Source organism: Lepidochelys kempii, chromosome 8 (assembly GCF_965140265.1).
Source record: "Lepidochelys kempii isolate rLepKem1 chromosome 8, rLepKem1.hap2, whole genome shotgun sequence".
NCBI classification, from domain to species: domain Eukaryota; kingdom Metazoa; phylum Chordata; order Testudines; family Cheloniidae; genus Lepidochelys; species Lepidochelys kempii.
The window spans coordinates 105,224,494-105,245,479 of record NC_133263.1 but is presented as its reverse complement, the minus strand read 5'-3'; the positions used below and the strand labels follow the sequence as shown (position 1 = coordinate 105,245,479).

At 45.6% G+C, this 20,986-nt stretch overlaps 1 protein-coding gene across 3 annotated transcripts in view; it reads right to left on the bottom strand.

Annotated features, from left to right (window-relative positions):
- The window catches only part of LOC140916364 (translation initiation factor eIF2B subunit gamma-like), a 239,007-nt gene that overhangs the window by 153,863 nt on the left and 64,158 nt on the right, over positions 1-20,986 (bottom strand). For all 3 annotated transcript variants that reach the window (XM_073357910.1, XM_073357909.1, XM_073357915.1), the window contains exon 6: positions 5,116-5,205. In XM_073357910.1, coding sequence (XP_073214011.1) covers positions 5,116-5,205 — 90 coding nt within the window. The remainder of the gene's footprint in view (positions 1-5,115; positions 5,206-20,986) is intronic.

Genomic DNA, 20,986 nt, shown 5'->3' with positions numbered 1-20,986 from the left:
AATGATGGCATTCACATTTGTGGGGACACTCAAGTAGTTAGCCATCACCATAAATGCTATCCTTTGTGCCTGTAACTGACTGTGGGCACAATATTATTGATACATCCTGTGTACTATAAACACACGTTGCATGCATGCGCACACCCACACCCACAGACACCCATTCTCCACTCTGCCAAATTCACAAAGGGAGTTTTGGGGTGTCAGTGATAAGCTCTGTAAAGCAAAAAAGGTGCTGTGTTATTTTTTTAAACAGAAATTGTGCCAGGGTAGAGCTTTGGAAATATTTTGGAAAAGGAACAAATGAAAATCTACCATGTTATTTCATGTAGATCACAATTTTTCCACTAAAAGTTTCCTGGGGATTGTAAGCAAGCCAACTTTGAGCACGTACTGCACGGATATTAACACCTGCCTGCACAGCATGCGTGCTTGAAGAGCACAGGCTCAGATCCTCCCTCTGCTACCGGTTGGGCTCATGAGGGAAAAGGGGGTAAGGACTCTTTTTCCATCCCCCTGCAAGCAGCAGCAAGGCAGAACTCCAACCTAGTGCTCAAGAGAGAGTGCCAGAAAAGGGGATTGGCTCCCATGTTGGCCAGCATCACAGAGCCCCAAGGGTGTGAGGCCTGCCAGCTGTGGGGTGTGAGCATGCTGTCTGCAGCGTGCTGGCCTTTGCTGCGTGCTGATCTTTTTAAGAGAAGCAATATTGTGCACTTCTCCAGGAGGTGCAGGGCTCATCAGGAGCCGTCCCGCCCCAGGCTGGCAGAATGGCTCCTGTAATTAACACACGGCCAGCACTGTTCCATTCTCCCTCACTACTCCAAGGCTCTCCTCACACTAACAACTTGGCCCTCGAGTTATCTTTATCCTCATAAAGGAGGCTTTAAAAAAAGGGAAAAACTCTCTCACAGGTGCCATGTTTAGGACCCTGCCTAGAGAAGAAGCAAGGTCTTCTATTGAGTCACGCTGGTATCAGGGTCTCCTGCTCAGAGATGTAGGGATATTCTGCTGACTCACCATGGCGCCAACACCAAGGCGGTCCCATCAGCTCCAATCTCTCGCAGGCAGAGGGAACAGAGGGTCCTGCAGGGAAAATCCCTAGGAACAGCCAAGCTCAGGGTAAATTTTAGACCAAGTTTGTTTCTCGGTGTTTAAGTTTACATTACAGGTCCTCCCCAGGAAGACAGCAAGTTTAGACCAACTTAGTGTAACGTGTGTGTATTGTGCCAAGGGCAGGGTGGGACTGTCACAAGTCCATAGACCTATTCCGCCGGAATTCAGAATTGGGATAGCTTTTGAGAGATGTGTGGGGTTTGGGGGGTATTTTAACTGCCAAAAAGATCTACCTTTTCACACGCAAAGAGTGTTTTTCCTTCTGTGAAGAAATAAACCCTGAAAAACCTCTCCCAGGTTTAAATAAACAATAACAAGGGTGTGTGACCTCTTGACTTTGCAAGGACACAAAAATTGCAGTATTTGATGTACACATAATACATAGACAAAAATAATGCCAGTTTTCATAGACTATCATTCAGATGCACTAGGGAACCTTGCTTTTCGGAAGCTCTAGAACTTGTTTGCTTTGCCAACAGACTTCGCTGTAACATAACAGAACTTCTAGCAGGAATATCAGTTACTCCATCACATTTAATATATTATCAAGCCTGAAGTTCAGAGAGCTGAGTTATGGACTGGTTAATAAGAATTTGCCCTCTCTTAGCATCTTCCATCAGATAGTTCTAAGCACTTTACAAACATTGATTAATTTAGTCTCCCAATATCCCGGGCAGAGTTGGAAACTGAGGCACAGAGAAAAGAAATGACTTGCCCATGGTCACGAAGGAAGCCCGTGGTAGAGCTGGTAACAGAATGCTGGAATCCTGACACTGTATCCTGTTCCTGACCCACAAAAGCAGGGTCTTCTCTAGAAATCTTGCACTACTGGATGGCTTCTCTGGGGTGTGACCCTCTTATATCCAAAGCAACAGTCGTACTTCAACCAACCGTGAATTGGTTAAGCTGTTGTTAAAGGATATTTCCCCCCCTTTATAGCTGATGCTCAGCAACTTTGGACTTGTCTACATACAGTGTGTGCACCAGTTTATTTAAACTGCAACTCAGTGTATTAAATCAGATGATTTTAAATGGACTACAAACTGATTTAAGGTAGCCCAATTTAAGACATTCAAATTGATTTAAGTGCCTCCCCACCCAAAAGTGCACTGATATAATTAAACCAGTTTAAAACTCACATCTTCAATTAAACTGGTGCTACGCTGTGTGTAGACCAGTCCCTTATGCTGTCCGGAATGACAGGCACTCTGTGCTCCCTACCACTTTACAAAAATGGATTCACAAGATTCATTACTATTATTTTTGAAAGGTAGTATGTATAAAGTATCCTGATATTGCAGTTAACACATCCGGAGGAAGAAATCCTCCTAAAAAAGGTACAGGAAAAGTATTGTAAAAGTTGAACTTTTCCTAATAAAGGACAAAAGCACAACTGCTCCCCAGGCAATCCCTCAACCTGCCAGTAATCATAATCTTCCTCTGCAACATGCTGCACCATAGCTGGCCCTGGGAGCCAAGCTTTTAACTGCTAGGCCAGGTGTTTTCTCCTTTTGTATGTTAAAATACAATGAAAACAAAAGTGTGGATCCCTCACTCATGCTGCAACAATGAAAAAGACAAGTTATTCCCACCATCACATCCCCAGGTTCCAATATTAACACAATGTAAATATTGCAATACCAAGGAAGTACACTGTGTCAGTGCTTCCTGGCACAGTACAACAGCTTCACTGTTCACTTCAGGCCCTGCTGTTAGTTTTAACCACACTCAAACTTAAACAAGGCATCTGAGCTTCTCCAGCTCCAGCATGGAATTGCAGAGAAATAAAATCTTAATGAAAGTTTTCTCTGGACTGAAAAACAAAGTATTTAAAAACAATCATATAAACGTCAGTAATTTTGAGGCAAAAATATTCCACAGGATCTTTCAAACGTCCTGGAATACTGCTACTGAGCATGGAAAGGTCTCTGAGTATGCACTGTCCTTCCCTTCCCCCAGAAAAGAAAAACAAGCTGAGAATGCCCACCAATGCCGGAAGCCTGAAAGCCTGGGTTATTCATTGTGGCAGGAATCCCATTTTCCAAGCATGGAGATACTGTACCATGGTTGGCTCTCTCGCAGTTGGTTATTGGTTGAATAACAAACATGTAGCTGAATAAAGATAAACAAGCAGCCACCTGTGGTTGGTAATCTGAGTTTTGTTATCAAGTCTTGAAAATGTTAACTAAATGGTATGACACATGCAGCCAAGAAGTCAATTATAATTTAAAGGGCTTAGAAAATCAGACCTAATTTAGGAGATGTGGACCTATTCAGCATACAGATAAAAGACAACCAATGATAACTGCACAAATGAAGAGCTCTTGTAAAGAGGACAGGGAACAGTTATAGGTGTGAACAGAATTTGGCATTTTCATAACAGAAAGTGCAATCCTGCTCTTGCCGAAGTAAAACCTCCCTGGCTTCAAAGAAAGTAGCATAAAGCCTCAAAAATATTATGAGTCAAATTTTCAAAAATGCTATCTAATTTTGCACATGCCTTTTACGGATGCCAATAAAAAGATGCTGCTTTCTATCCCTCTGAAATGATTATTTGTCTAGCACACAGGGACCAGGCCTGAGTTATGTGAAGCACTGTGCAAACATATAAACAGAGATGACCCAGAGTTTACCAGCTAATTTAAGACAAGAAACAGACCAAGAGGGCACAATATAGACAGTGAGGCAGTGAAAGGCATGACACATCTAACATCACCATTTGCACCTGTAAAATTAAGTGGGTTGAGGCCTTTGTGAAAATTTGGCCCTATGTGTTCACTTAGGAAAGAAAGGCGCAAACTATGTTTCGCTCTGATGTCATGTGACCCATAAACATGACTCCACAAATGCCACCTGCCTTCTAAAATGAACTCTCACAGAGCACTGGGAGCTTTGACTGCTCCAAGAACCAGCTACCCGGGGCCAATCAAGCATTTCCATCTTGCAGATTTGTTTCCAGTGCCTATGATTAATTCAACTGACTGGTACAAATGATCCCAAGTACCAGTCCCAGCAACAGAGAAGCACTACACTCAACAGTGGCAAGAGTGTCCCCTGGAGATTTGTTACTGATTTTCCCTTTAAAAGGCACACACATACAACCCTGATCCTGCAAACTTTCCACGTGTGGAGCCTCCAACCAAATACCCAAGAGAGGGCATGCGTCATGTATTTGTGCCTTCCTTCATGATCAAGGCCACGAGAAATTCCTTCCTTCCTCAATGTTCTCTCTCCTGTCAGTTGCTCTGCTAAGAAATATGGCTATGAATTCAACATCTAGTCATGACCTTTAGCCTCCACCTCACCTCAAAGGGGGAAAATATAGCCGAGAACTTAGTGCACATTCACGATCTGTAGTGGGCATGACAGATGCCACAGAAGATCTAGGAACTGAAAGTCGTCCCCAGGCTGAACTACTAGCTGTGCTTGGTTTAAGGTAAACACGTTGATTTTTTTCTCCTGTTTCATGAAATGTTATAGCCAGGATCACTCTCCTCTTGCATAAACGGATGTTTTTCTCACCCTTGGTGGGTGGTCTCAGAGTTTCCACATGGGAACACCACAAACTAAGAGCATAGGATGCTACAGAGATAGCCTGCCTATGGGTTTAGTGGGTGGGGAGGGGGAGAGAAAAAGGTGATTACTGAGCGTGTGCGGGAGAAAAAGAAATAGGCGTGAAATGTATTTACGACTCAACTCAGTGAGGAAACTCTATAAGAAACGAATAGCCTAGGAAGTACAGCTGTGTAGGTAGAAACAAGAGACATGGTGACATTATCAGAACGGCGGCAAATTTGTCTGCTTTTTAATTTTGCTGTTGCAGGAGTTAAAACAAGGGCTCTGGTTAGAAATCAGAGATTTTTAAACACAGCTTAAGTGTTTGGACAAGTTATTTGATTTTAGAAACAGATGCAAAACGCAGTTTAACAGAACCCTGTAGACAGACAGCTACGTATCACATTAAACGTCTGGCATCACCACCTCCCTCTGCCCATTCCTTACCTATTTTCGGCAAGGAAGTCCACCACATACTTCTTCAGGCAGTATAGATGGGCATCCGCCAGCGCTGTCCTGATGTGCATTCGAGGATGCCTGGAAGAGAAAAGAAAACAGGGAACTCACACCAAAGCCATTTTTAAGAGCTCTACCTTGTTGTTAAAGCATTGAATAATAAAAGTTTACAAGGGGCAAATGTATTGCTACCCACCTACTGCAGGCTTAACAAAGAAATGAACAGCGATGACTGCCATCACTGGAGTCTGTCTATAAATGTACACCTGCTGGCTCTGTACTGACCGATTACAGGGGAAAACGCTTCCCCCCAAAAGTCATTATTCCTGCTACATTTCCTTTGTAAGCTGAGATTGTACATTGCTGGGGAGAAAGCCAAGGTAATGGGCCCAGCCTGCTGCAAGTTACAGCGGGTAATGTCAGGGTACAGTCATTTAAAGACTAACCTGTGGGCATTGCAACTCCAGCACCTTTTAATGTCCTACTCCTCTAACGAACACGAGTCACTTCAAGGAGGCAACAGTTGTATTTCTTCCAACACCACGTTGGGTGGGGCCTTTGAGAGAAGGGGGCGGCACACCTTTCCCACTGGAACACCATACTAGGTTACAGCTCCAGGACAGAGCACGTGGTTATGTGATGGAGTCACCCAGAAAAGGCCATTCAAATACTCTCTCATCACCGGCCCTCGCTGACCAGCTGTGAATGCAGAGGTCCTACCTATAACTGGTCGCAGCAGTAGTATTTCTGGCAACTCTCAGTATTCTCAATTGATTTGAATCTGTGTTAAGAACAAAGGACAGTTCACATTCTCTAGAGCAGTGAGGCCCATTTATTCCTTCCCCCTGCGCATCCTCTTTCCCTTTAAAGACGGTGTGAAGCCCTGTATTACAGCATACACGGAGGACTCTGGCATTTCACATTGATTTTGCTTTTCTCTCCATACTAAACTCGTCTCATTCAAAAACATTCTGGCACAAGGAGAGGGATGTCTGATCACCTTTCCTATTGCCAGAGCAGAACATAGGGACTGTGCTAGGTTAGTCAATAATAATAAAACACTATCAAGTTGTGGGAGATATTTTTAACGAGACTCATCAACCAAGAAGGGTTAGTAAGGAGAGAAACTCCCACCTGCACCTGAACCGGACTTCGTTTTTAGCTCTTTCCCCTTTGATGTCTGAATTCAATTATGAAGCTTGACCCAACACATCCTACCAGTGTGTACTCCCCCACCCGCACACACACACACACACCTTTGTTCTGCTTTCACCAGGATCAAGAGCACTTGCCTTTTTACTTTTATTAAAAAGAAAAGGAGTACTTGTGGCACCTTAGAGACTAACCAATTTATTTGAGCATGAGCTTTCGTGAGCTACAGCTCACTTCATCAGATGTTTACCGTGGAAACTGCAGTTTCCACGGTAAACATCTGATGAAGTGAGCTGTAGCTCACGAAAGCTCATGCTCAAATAAATTGGTTAGTCTCTAAGGTGCCACAAGTACTCCTTTTCTTTTTGCGAATACAGACTAACACGGCTGTTCCTCTGAAACCTGTCATTACTTTTATTAGTTAGTTAGGCCAGGAAAAGGATCACTTACAACTCTGGGCCAGTTGTCTTGGGATGACGTGGAAAGAGGAGTTCTCTGTATAGAGCGTGACAGAAACCCACAATACTAGTATGCAGGGAACATTTCTTTATACCTGACCACAGTGAACACCAGAGTGTTCTGTTGAAAATGTTTTTCTGTGTATGTCTCTTATTTATTGGATTGGATTATCAAGGCATATAAGCAGGACAATTCTACTTTAATTTAGGAGCATTTCTCAAGTGCGTCATTCAGCTCAAGCTAATGTAAAGTGTAATGTAAAGTGTGCTACACTAAAAACTGGTATATAAACTTGGAGGGGATTACTTCACTAACAAAAACATGAGCTCACCTAGTAATGCTCCAGGACTGATGTTATCAATGGGCCGGATGTGGCTATGAAAGGAAGCCCTTATAGCAATATTCTATATGCAAAGAAGATAGGGAATCCCACTAGTTTTAGAGTTTCGAGGTCCTCCTGCACAGCATCCTGGGAACGGTTTCCTCCTTTCTATGTAGGATGGAGAATTCTGATAGTCTCTCTCACAAAAAGAGGTTTGCAAAAGGCCAGGACCATTTCTCTCCCCCCGCCCTCCACTCCCCGAGAAAATATAAAGGTGACACAGAGAAAGGAAAGGGAGCAAGCAGAAGAGAGGGGGAAAAAACAATAGAAATAATGGGAGGAGGCAACAGACCTGTGAGAAAGGAAGAGGGAAAAGACAGCTGAGCAACAGAAAGACAGAAAACAAAGCTGTGGGAAAAGCAAGGAAAACGCCGCAAGGCAATTCCTAGCTTTAGGGTTTAATTCAAAAAGCCCAATTTCCCTACACCATGCTGGGTTTCCCCTTCCTGAATGCACATGACCTGGCAATCACCCTTAAGTGCAAAGGTGAATACGACCAGGGTGGCTTGCCCTAAGGGCTGGAAGGCCTGTGGCCAGCCAACCCTGATTACTATGGAGCCACACCTGGGAGAGATCAGGTGATTGTCCTACAAAGAGCAGCAGGAAGCTGCAAAGAAAAGGAGGGAAGCTCAGGAAACTGCACAGAGAAAGGCTCCTGCAGGGAACACATTGATATCAGGGGAGTTTGGAGGCCAGAGCCCAGTGAGCAGGAAGCTCCTGGGGGAACCCAGACTGGGTTTGGGCCTTGAGGCCAGAGCCAGAAGGTTGAGTTGCAGCTAGGAAGAGCTGGGAGGACGGGCTGTGAGAACAGACTGGGAAGATGAGCTCCGGCTAGAAGATGTCAGAGCTAAGTTTGAGCTTTTGGGTTGTGGGGATGGACTTTAAATTTGGGACCCTGAGGATTTTTGAACTGTTTGTGTTATTAAACCAGCTCCAGGCCCGGGTGGCTTTAACCCAAAGAGAAGGAAACAGAGGCAGGGTGCTGCACAGTGATCTCTGGCCACCAGGGGGAGCTCAGGAGGCAGCCAACCCTATTACATGGCTCAAACAGAAGAGCGGAAACCAGGAACTCCTCAGTTAATACTGGCTTGACACTAACTTCATGTGTGGTCCAGAGTCAGTCACAACCTCTGTGTGTCCATTTCCCCACCGGCAAGATAGAGACAATAGTACTTACCTCCCTGTGGCATTGTGAGCATTTACAAGCTGGTCTTTCTGCAACATTTTGAAACAAATATATTTAAGTCCAGGTATCATTATTACAAAATTACAGCCCTGCACACTGTACAGCCAGAAGCAAGAGGCTATCCTGCTCACAACGCCATCAAATAATATCTGCTCCATCAACAAGACAAACCGATGGTAAGTATCCAGGCTAGCGTACAGTTTGGCACAAGTGGACAAGAAGGGAATAATAGGCTGGCTAAAGCAAAGATATCTCTTGAGGAGGATTCCTGTGCTTCAGAGATCACCTAAGTGATTTGCAACAGAACAGAGCCACCGATTACATTATAATCACAGCTTCAGATGTCAAGTGGATGAAGCTCTGGTCTAAACACTGTAAGCCTCTGGTGAGGACAGCCACGCTAGACGAAACTGATAACACTACCCTATCGTAACAGGCCACTAAGGAAAAAATTTGGTTTAATGTATTAGTCTTATCTTCAGGTGAAAGCAAAAATAGGGAAGTAATCTAATCGACTACCAGGGCAGCAAACTCCATCACCCATTCAAACGAGCATGTGGTAACGAAGATCAAAAGAAGGATGGCATCCTGCTACCGTCTTTACAATAGTATGAAAAACAGGTCACAGCCACAAGGACCAGCTGATAGCGAGAGAAAAATACTGAATAACCTGTGTCTTGAATACTGATACATGCCAGGTTTATCAGCCTGAACAGATAAGGCAGTAGGCCTTTAATTATAGCATCAAAGTCACACAGTATTTGCTAGGAGGAGCTGGTTGCAGTTGGGTAAGCTTAAATAATTAATGCAGGTTTGTTTGTTAAAAAACTTGCCAGACATTTCTCTGGGTGGAGCATTATATGGGCAGTGATTATAACCTCCACTGTTTGAATTCTTTTGTGTCACATAGGAAACCTTCCTATGAAGCACATCAAGCTACCAAGCAACACTTTTGTCCAGCAAATGCTACTGAACTTAGGGTTTGATCCAGCCTCACTGAAATGGCAAAACTCGCACTGAATGCAATGGTGCAGGATCAGTCTATAGTACTTACTACCATGCGTATTTCCACGGACGTCAAGGGGGCTGCTCACAGTAGCAAGCGCCTTTCATGGCAGTAAGTGTTTGAAAAATCAAGCCCTAATGAGGAGGTCTGAGGGGCTCACTGGAGGGAAATCTACATTGGTGAAGCAACGAGAAGTCAGGGGAAGATGGGGGATAAAAAGAAGAGGCTTGCACTGCATGAAAAAAGTTATTTCATTTGTCAAATTAGCACTCCGTGGCAGGCGGCTCTATGAAATCCTGTGTTTGGATGTGTCTGCACTAAAACCCCCACGAGCAGCCAGACAAGTCTGAGCATGCAGCCCCTCACACACCGCTCAGAACCGGGCAGCAGCACTGACAGCCCTCATGCAGACATCTCCCCTCCCACCGCTTTGAAAATGGAGCTCCAAGCTTTTTCTGCCTGATAACTGCTCTCGCTCAGGATTTCCTCCATCAGGGAAATCAGCCACTGATAGTGGAGACTCCTCTTGTTTGAAGAAAAAAATGGACACTCGTTTGAACTGTAAACTAATTAAGAGAGATGACCACTAAGAGCTTAAGGTTCAAACCAGCCTCGCACTCCCACTGACAGTGAGGTAATGCCAGTCTGGGGTCAAAACCATAAATCTACAGGGAGCACAGGGAACGTTTAAAGCCAAAAAGTCTCTCTGCTAAGCGTAAGATACTGCCACACTAACCCCACCACCTCACAAATAAACCAGCTGAGCACAAGGAATCCTGTGGCATCTCCCCATAACTTCGCACAGCTGTGGATTGAGAGCAGACATACTCTTGATGAAGCCCAAGGACTTGAAACTGTCCATATTCTAACGCTAATCTGAGCCCTGTCCTAAGGAAAAGGCACTCACACCTGCAAGGATTAATCTGGCCTCTGACCTTTGAACTCATTGACATGTGATCTACAGGCATCCTGTAGTCATGGGTGGTTAGGGTGCATTGTTCCCCTTTAAAAAACACCATGAAATGCTCTAAGTATGCATCACACTCCTCACTCAATCTTCTTAACTCAAGGATATACAGCACTTTTATTCTGTATAACCCACACACTGTAACAGATCTTTCATATCTCCTGCACTACGTGCTATGTTCTTACACTCTCACAGGGTCAGCACCTGTTCCAAATGTACATCACTGTTCCTCAACTGTTAACACAGAGATGCCATTCTCACGTAAAGCTGTGGATGCGAAAGCAGTGTACAGCTCAGTGCTAACAGAAATCTTACAGCAAAAGCTGCTAGCCAACCTTTAAATATCTCAGGCATTCCTTTTTTTAAAGAAGAAAAGTCCATATAAAATGTATGGCTCATTTACAGTACAGCTCTTGGCTGTAAATATTACCAGTGGGAAAAAACCCACTGTTACTTCAGCTCTTCAAAATCACAGCCACTTTATAACCTCAACTTGATACAGTGCCTTTAATCCAAAGAGATCCCAAAGCACGTAACAAAATGAATGTACCTACTTGTAACTAAGGAGCACTTTGCCCACCAGCGAAATGCTGTCACCTCTGGGCTGAAATGCAGTAGCTGTTTACTGTGCACAGCGGCATAGTTTAAGGACAGCCTTGCAAAATTCTATGCACCCACCCACCCAGATCAGACAGGGTTTTGGATGGGGGAGTAAAATAGCAGTAGTAGATTTTGTGCCTGGGCTGGTAAGCTTTCGTGACAAGTTTGGGAGACTGGTTTACAACTAGCAGTGAATACTCCATCCAAAGGAAACTGTGGGAGGAATGTAAATTGGCAGAGATGGGATTACCCAAACTGGAATTTAACAAGGACACGGGCTAATACTGCTAGTTTACAAAATGTGCCGTGAGCATGTGTGACTGGGACCTATTTTATATCTCATCCAAAGCATGGCCCCTGCAGCAGCTCCGGACTCCCCCAAACCACGCTAGAACATTAGCTACTGACAGAGGAAAAAGAAAAGGAGGACTTGTGGCACCTTAGAGACTAACCAATTTATTAGAGCATAAGCTTTCGTGAGCTACAGCTCACTTCCTCAGATGCATATCGTGGAAACTGCAGCAGGCTTTATATATACACAGAGAATATGAAACAATACCTATTCCCACCCCACTGTCCTGCTGGTAATAGCTTATCTAAAGTGATTTCCAGCACAAATCCAGGTTTTCTCACCCTCCACCCCCCCACACAAATTCACTCTCCTGCTGGTGATAGCCCGGAAATCACTTTAGATAAGCTATTACCAGCAGGACAGTGGGGTGGGAATAGGTATTGTTTCATATTCTCTGTGTATATATAAAGCCTGCTGCAGTTTCCACGATATGCATCTGAGGAAGTGAGCTGTAGCTCACGAAAGCTTATGCTCTAATAAATTGGTTAGTCTCTAAGGTGCCACAAGCCCTCCTTTTCTTTTTGCGAATACAGACTAACACGGCTGTTACTCTGAAACCTGACAGAGGAAAGATGCAACTTGGTTTCTTAGGACAGTTATAAAGGGTGGATATGCCATATTCACAGATTAATTCCAGTAGCACATTACCACCAGCTGATGGGAGAGATCTTAAAAAATGACACATGAGGAATAAAATTTTTTGTACCGAGCTATTTAATACGCTATTGCTGCCAAAGAGGCAGTGCATTGGTACAGCACCTGCAATAGGAAGGTGGCTTTATTCACCATAATGGTTTGGGATGCAAATGGGTCAGAAATAAAGGTCTCAGGATACTGTGATTCAGAATCTCTCTTTCTCAACTCCTCGATATGATGCAAGTGATAAAACAAAGGATAAAGCCATAGCTCTAGATTTCTTTAAACTGAAACAATACTCATGATTAAGAATGCCATACAACACGGGTCGTTACAACCAGGAAACTGTTTGATAAACAATGCCTCTCAACAGAGCACTTCTTACCGCTGATTACCCTTGAGACAGAATGCTAATGACTGAAACATTTCTACCCAGGGTATACAGCTGTATAGGCTAATGGTCAGAGCACAGGATTAATAGAGTTTTAGGCCAAAGTGATATATGATGATCAAGTCTGACCTTCTGCATAACATGGGCCAGAGAATTTCATCCAGCATATCCTGCATCTACGTTTTAGACAGGGAACTGCTGCTAACTCACTGTCTGATCTTGTACAAATCACTTACTCTGCCTCAGTTCCTCCATCTGTAAAATAGAAATAGCAAGACTATCTATTGCCCCAATTCCCAGGGACACTAAGTGCCATTGCTTCCCGGCTGGTTTTGTCGTCGAGTGCCCATGCTCTCTACCCAGCTAAACGTTTGCTGCTGCAGACCGCACGTTCCTCCACTTGGGTCTGCAGTTCCTCCTGGCCATCCCCAGGGCAAGTGGCTGAATGGAGGTGGGTGGGTGATGGATCTGTACAATTTATTAATTCCGATTGATACTGTGACGTTGTGTTATGAAAGACTGCTGTATTACGAGTGCCTGTATGTATGTGGATCCAATATTGCGGATAGGGCCTGTAGCAGATAACCCCAGACAGATACAAAGCAAATACTTAAGGCTGACGACAGTACTTAAACCTCAAAGGGTTATGCAAAAAAGCGGAAAAAAAAGGAGGACTTGTGGCACCTTAGAGACTAACAAATTTATTTGAGCATAAGCTTTCGTGAGCTACAGCTCACTTCATCAGATATGTCATGGCAGCTCATGAAAGCTTATGCTCAAATAAATTGGTTCATCTCTAAGGTGCCACAAGTCCTCCTGTTCTTTCTGTGGATACAGACTAACACGGCTGCTACTCTGAAACCTGCAAAAAGGCAGCTGCATCCTTAGGGGAAAAAACACTTTAGGTGTCTCCTCTGAAGGGAGGCAGTAAGGTAGGATCAGTGGAAATTTATCAAGAGAAGAACAAAAAGGGTCAGGAGAGGTTTAAAAATTAAGAGAAACACAGGAACAGGGGCCAGACAGGAAAAGGAAGCTCAGGCCAGGAGAGAGCAAGGTCACAGAAGCTGGATAAGTATAACAGAGCATAAAGGTGTTAGGATGTGCAAAATATACATGTCCAAAGAGCCTTGCACTGTAAACTCCAACCTTTGGGTGCAGTTCTGGCAGAGTGTTTAAGTGACTGGGGTACCTCGGGCAGTGCTGACCTTGGGGGCTTAGGACACATTGGCTGAAGAACCCCATTTCCACAGAGTCAGTGCCCTGGAAACGAGCCAGGGAGAAACCAGTGCTGCAATGTGCGGAAGCTCTAGGAGCTTAACACAGCCCTGGGGATCCAGAGCAGCAGAGGCCTGGATTCTCCTCCTGGGGGCACTCACTGGGAGCAGTGATGGGGAAAAGGGGGCACCGAGTTCCCCTTATCCCATCCTCCCCTCCCTCTCTCTGATCTTTCTCCTTCTTACACACACATGCAAAGAAAAAGGATGGAGAGATGACGTGGGATAGGGAGTGGAAAGACTTGCCTGCACTGGGTTAATTTTGCACCACTGTAGCTGCACTGATGCAATCCCCTAGGGCAGGAGTTCTCAAACTGGGGGTCAGGACCCCTCAGGGGGACGTGGGATTATTACCTGGGGGGGGGTCATGAGCTGTCAGCCTCCACCCCAAACCCCGCTTTTCATCCAGCATTGATAATGGTGTTAAAAATATAAAAAAGTGGTTTTAATTTATAAGGGGAGGGGGTCACACTCAGAGGCTTGCTATGTGGAAGGGGTCACCAGTACAAAAGTTTGAGAACTACTGCCCTAGGGTAGACATGTTGTTCTGCAGTAGCTTACTCTGATTTGAAACTGTGAAAGCGAAAGGGAGGGAGCATGTGCCAGAAAGGAGGCACTAAGCAATGAGGGGGTTCGTATGAATGAGGGGGAAGAGGGAATGGGTGAATGATGAGAGAAGTAGCACAGTAAAAAGGTGGAGGGAATGGGAGAGGGAGAGACGGCATTCACAGATTTTAAACTGGAACTCTGGCAGTTATTTGTTCCATACACAACAGGAAAAGTTCTTTCTAATGTTTGCCAAGTGCTGTGAACATTTAAAGCACTGCCCAAAATGGTAAGCATATACATTCCATATAACATCTGAAACTACACCTATAATCGGGCCAACAGCATAGCCATTTATTGCATATTAAAAGTGATTCAATTCTAACTAGAACTGAACTTGATTTAGTCAGTTTGGATCAGATCCAGTCTCCAAGTTCATTTTTCTTATATTGGGCTAGAAAATGATTTAAGGAAGATAATCGAGCTTTGGAAGATTTTCTGTTTTACTAAGGAAGGAGTAACAACTGAAGGTCTGCAACTTAAAGACTTACAACCTTTAGCTCTTTTTATCCCTCCCAACACACATGCTCAAGTGGAAAGTCACCTGGGTAAAGAATTATTCCATGAAATCGGCAGGACTGAAAAGATGGCAACCCAGAAGGGGAACAAGCTTTACGCAAACATCAGAAGTCAAAGGACTGTAGGGATGCTACTGAAGAGCAGCTCCAGTTAATCATAGAATATCAGGGTTGGAAGGGACCTCAGGAGGTCACCTAGTCCAACCCCCTGCTCAAAAGCAGGACCAATCCCCAATTAAATCATCCCAGCCAGGGCTTTGTCAAGCCTGACCTTAAAAACGTCTAAGGAAGGAGATTCTACCACCTCCCTAGGTAACGCATTCCAGTGTTTCACCACCCTCCTAGTGAAAAAGTTGTTCCTAATATCCAACCTAAACCTCCCCCACTGCAACTTGAGACCATTACTCCTTGTCCTGTCCTCTTCTACCACTGAGAATAGCCTAGAACCATCCTCTCTGGAACCACCTCTCAGGTAGTTGAAAGCAGCTATCAAATCCCCCCTCATTCTTCTCTTCTGCAGACTAAACAATCCCAGTTCCCTCAGCCTCTCCTCATAAGTTATGTGTTCCAGACCCCTAATCATTTTTGTTGCCCTTCTCTGGACTCTTTCCAATTTATCCACATCCTTCTTGTAGTGTGGGGCCCAAAACTGGACACAGTACTCCAGATGAGGCCTCACCAATGTCGAATAGAGGGGGACGATCACGTCCCTCAATCTGCTCGGTATGCCCCCACTTATACATCCCAAAATGCCATTGGCCTTCTTGGCAACAAGGGCACACTGCTGACTCATATCCAGATTCTCATCCACTGTCACCCCTAGGTCCTTTTCCGCAGAACTGCTGCCGAGCCATTCGGTCCCTAGTCTGTAGCTGTGCATTGGGTTCTTCCGTCCTAAGTGAATCCTAAGGACCCTGCACTTATCCTTATTGAACCTCATCAGATTTCTTTTGGCTCAATCCTCCAATTTGTCTAGGGCCCTCTGTATCCTATCCCTGCCCTCCAGCGTATCTACCACTCCTCCCAGTTTAGTATCATCCGCAAATTTGCTGAGAGTGCAATCCACACCATCCTCCAGATCATTTATGAAGATATTGAACAAAACCGGCCCCAGGACCGACCCCTGGGGCACTCCATTTGACACTGGCTGCCAACTAGACATGGAGCCATTGATCACTACCCATTGAGCCCGACAATCTAGCCAACTTTCTACCCACCTTATAGTGCATTCATCCAGCCCATACTTCTTTAACTTGCTGACAAGAATACTGTGGGAGACAGTGTCAAAAGCTTTGCTAAAGTCAAGAAACAATACATCCACTGCTTTCCCTTCATCCACAGAACCAGTAATCTCATCATAGAAGGCGATTAGATTAGTCAGGCATGACCTTCCCTTGGTGAATCCATGCTGACTGTTCCTGATCACTTTCCTCTCATGTAAGTGCTTCAGGATTGATTCTTTGAGGACCTGCTCCACGATTTTTCCGGGGACTGAAGTGAGGCTGACTGGCCTGTAGTTCCCAGGATCCTCCTTCTTCCCTTTTTTAAAGATTGGCACTACATTAGCCTTTTTCCAGTCATCCGGGACTTCCCCCGTTCGCCACGAGTTTTCAAAGAGAAGTTGCTCCCTTCTACACCAGTTCGCAAAGGGCCAAGCAGTAGACATCCAATACATTTTCTTAAATCAAATAAGTACAATGAATGCATGGGAAATAGTGAAACTAAAAACTGGGTCAAAGCTGTAGGTCGCTGTAATGTGGACCTGACTCCAGAAACTGCACAGAGTCCTCCAGGTGTGCTCTCGGTGAAGCTTTCTTTCAAGTCCCCTTCACCAATGTCATGTCCGAGATGAGGTGGATTTTACTAGTGGTTGGCTCAAAGGAAATCTCTGGTCTGTAAAATCTGCAGATTTAAAGCAGTTGCTGGGCTCCACACGGTCACTAAAACAAGCACCCCAAACTGCAACTAAAATAGTCACAATGCAACTAAAAACTTAACCGGGGGCAGAAAAGACAAGGTGAAAATGAGTGGTGCCAGCAGCAGGATAACATCACTAGCTTTCACTGTGCTCTATGGTTCCCATAAAGTGGCAACCTAATGGACAGCCAATGAAAGCCATCCCCTTCTGCCCAATCAATTCATTAAAGAAAGATTTGAAAACCCCTCCACCACCTGCCCCGTTGTGCACAGCCCCACACATGGGCAGAGGGGCAGCGAGTGGTACAGAGCTGAAATCCTCATTAGGAAAGCATGGGTTTTTCAAGACTGAACTTGTGTAGTCTTAAAAGAACGTCTTTTAAAAGAAGCTCAAAGTGGCATGTTCATAAAACACCAGCAAATACGGTTCCTCTTCACATGCTGCTTTTACAATGCACAAACACACTGGTGTAATTTCATAACTACTGTGGCTGCTCAGAGCCAGAGGGCACCAAACCTGCAGGATGCCAGGTGTACCACGACTCAGGCAGGCACTGAAGTTGCTTCAGCAGCTGGGCCTGGTAGGCACTAACCCCGGTAGGTCCCAATAACCACTCAGACACACATGGCTAATGGAAGGGGTATTTTACTAGGGCTGGCAGGAAAGGAAAAGGTTGCAAATACCCTAGGTTCAGAGGCTTAGCCCTGGTCTACACTATGGCGCTAGGTCGAATTTAGCCACGTTAGGTCGATTTTAAAATGAATGCAACTACACAACCAACCCTGTTCCATCAACCTAAAGGATGAGTCAAATTTGGGATAGTGCAGACGCAATTTCGATGGTATTGGCCTCCGGGAGCTATCCCAGAGTGCTCCAATATGACTGCTCTGGACAGCGCTTTGAACTCCGACGCACTCGCCAGGTACACAGTAAAAGCCCTGGGAAATTTTGAATTTCATTTCCTGTTTGGTCAGCGTGGCAAGCTCAGCAGCACAGGTGACCATGCAGTCGCCCCAGAATCGCAAACGAACTCCAGCATGGACAGAAAGGGCGACACTGGATCTGATTGCTGTATGGGGAGAAGAATCTGTGCAGGCCAAACTCCGATCAAAAAGAAGAAATGTTAATATATATGCCAAAAATCGCACAGGGCATGGTGGAGAGAGGCTACAAGGGACACACAGGGACACACAGCGGTGTCGCATGAAAGTTAAGGAGCTCAGGCAAGCCTACCAAAAGACAAAGGAGGCAAATGGTCACTCCAGGTCAGAGCCACAGACATGCCGCTTCTATGATCAGCTGCATGGCATTCTGGGGGGGACCCTACCACTACCCCACCACTGTCCATGAACACCTGCAAGTGGGGAGTCTCACGCAACAGGGAGGAGGATTTTGTGGATGAGGAAGAGGAGGAGAACGTGCAGCAGGCAAGCGGTGAATCCGTTCTCCCCGGCAGCCAGGACCTTCTCATCACCCTGGAGCCAATACCCTCCCAAGGCGGGATCCCCAACCCTGAAGCTGGAGAAGGCACCTCTGGTGAGTGGACATTTGTAACTACAGTACAGAGTTTAAACGCAATAGCGTTTAACGTTTGATTTGCCCTGAAGAATCGGGATGCATTTGCGGCCAGTACAGCTACTGGAAAAGTCTGTTAACGTGTCTGGGGATGGAGTGGGAATCCTCCATGGACATCTCCATGAAGCTCTCCTGGAGGTACTCTGAAAGCCTTTGCAGAAGGTTTCTGGGGAGGGCTGACTTATTTTGTCCTCCATGGTAGGACACTTTACCAAGCTAAGCCAGTAGCAAGTAGTCTGAAATCACTGCAGCACAAAGCATGGCAGCGAATGGTCCTGGGTTTTGGTGGCATTCGAGCAACATTCGGTCTTTATCTTTCTGTGTTAGCCTCAGGAGAGTGACATCATTCATGGTCACCTGGTTGAAATGGGGGAATTTTTGTAAGGGAACAGTAAAAGGACCTCATTCATGCTGGGTTCTTTGTGCTTGGCTAAAAGAGATCATCCCAGAGAATAGCCATGCGGTGGGGTGGGGGGAGCTGCGTGCTGCACATCCACCCGAAAACTGCAGCCCCTCCTTTTAAACCCAGCCGGCATTGCTTGCTCTGGGAAAGGATGGCGCCACAGTTTGAAACCATTCCCACATTTTATGAAGGCGGAAGAAGCCAACCCCACATACCAAAAGGCTTACCATGGCTGTCTGGAAACCGAATTCTGTTGCCCAGCCGTGTGTGATGTGTCACCATACTGGCAGGTGCTCAATATAAAAGGCAAAATGTGACCGTGTACCAAAAGCACATGTGCTGTCTGCTGTGAATTGCTTGATTCACTGTGAAAGAGTCTCCCTTTTGTTCTCAGAAGTGTATCATCTTAAATTATACTCTCCCTTTTTATCTCCCCCCAGGTGCAAAATATTTCTATGCTCCCCCAATCATCTCCGTCCCTGAGGTGATTGCAGATTAGAAGGAGAAAAAAACACACTCGTGATGACATGTTTTCTGAGCTCATGCAGTCATAGAATCATAGAATATCAAGTTTGGAAGGGATCTCAGGAGATCATCTAGTCCAACCCCCTTATCAAAGCAGGACCAATCCCCAATTTTTGCCCCAGATCCCTAAATGGCCCCCTCAAGGATTGAACTCACAACCTCCTGGGTTTAGTAGGTCAATGCTCAAACCACTGAGCTACCCCTATCCCAGTCCTCCAGCATTGATAGGGCACAGCTTAATGCATGGAGGCATTCAGTGGCAGAAAGCATTAAGCAAGCATGAAGAGCAGAGGCAGAAGGCGATGCTGAGGCTAATGGGGGAGCCAAGAGACATGATGAAGCACCTGTTGGAGCTGCAGGAAAGCCAACAAGAGCATAGACCCCTGCTGCATCCATTGTATAACTGCCTGCCCTCCTCCCCAAGTTCCATATCCTCCTCACCCAGATGATGGGGGAGGCTCCAGGCACCCAGCCACTCCACTCCAGAGGATGGCCCAAGCAACAGAAGGCTGTCATTCAAACAGTTTTGATTTGTAGAGTGGCTACAATAAGCCATGTGGCCTTGTCCTTCCCTCTTCCTGCACCCCACCGCACCCAGGCTACCTTGTCAGTTATCTCACTTTTTTTTTTAATTAATAAAAGGAAGAATGCATGGTTTCAAAACAATAGTTACTTTATTTCCTTTGCCAGCTGTGATCGAAGGGGGGAGGGTGGTTGGCTTACAGGGAATTAAAATCAACAAAGGGGGCGGGTTTGCAGCAAGGAGAAACACACACAGCTGTCACACTGTAGCCTGGCCAGTCATGAAACTGGTTTTCAAAGCCTCTTTTATGCGCAGCGCGCCTAGCTGTGCTCTTCTAATCGCCCTGGTGTCTGGCTGCTCAAAATTGGCCACCAGACGATTTGCCTCAACCTCCCACCCTGCCATAAACGTCTCCCCCTTACTCTCACAGATATTATAGAGCACACAGCAAGCAGCAATAACAATGGGAATATTGGTTTAGCTGAAGTCTAACCTAGTCAGCAAACATCTCCAGCGAGCTTTTAAACATCCAAAGGCACATTCTACCACCATTCTGCACTTGCTCAGCCTATAGTTGAACTGCTCCTTACTACTGTCCAGGCTGCCTGTGTATGGCTTCATGAGCCATGGGAGCAAGGGGTAGGCTGGGTCCCGAAGGATAAATATTGGCATTTCAACATCCCCAACGGTAATTTTCTGGTCTGCGAAGGAAGTCCCTTCTTGCAACTTCTCGAACAGCCCTAAGTTCCTAAAGATGCAAACGTCATGCACCTTTCCTGACCATCCCATGTTGATGTCGGTGAAACGTCCCTTGTGATCCACCAGTGCTTGCAGCACCATTGAGAAGTATCCCTTGCGGTTTATATACTGGTTGGCAAGGTGGTCCAGTGCCAAGATAGGGATGTGTGTTCCGTCTATCACTCTACCACAGTTAGGGAACCCAATTGCAGCAAAGCCATCCAATATGACCTCCACATTTCCCAGTCACTACCCTTGATAGCAGAACGTCAGTGACTGCATTAGCTACTTGGATCACAGCAGTCCCCACAGTAGACTTGCCCACTCCAAACTGATTCCCAACTGACTGGTAGTAGTCAGGCGTTGCAAGCTTCCCAAGGCTATCACCACTTGCTTCTCAATTGTCAGGGCAGCTCTCATCTTGGTATTCCTGAGCTTCAGGGTGGGGGAAAGCAACTCACAAAGTTCAAGGAAAGTGGCCTTACGCCTACAAAAGTTTCACAGCGACGGTGAATCATCCCATACCAGCAACACTATGCGGTCCCACCAGTCTGTGCTTGTTTGCCGAGCCCAGAATCGGCATTCCATTGTATCAACCAGCCCCACTGCCGCCATGACGTCCCAATTGCCACAGCCCGTGCTTTCAGGAAC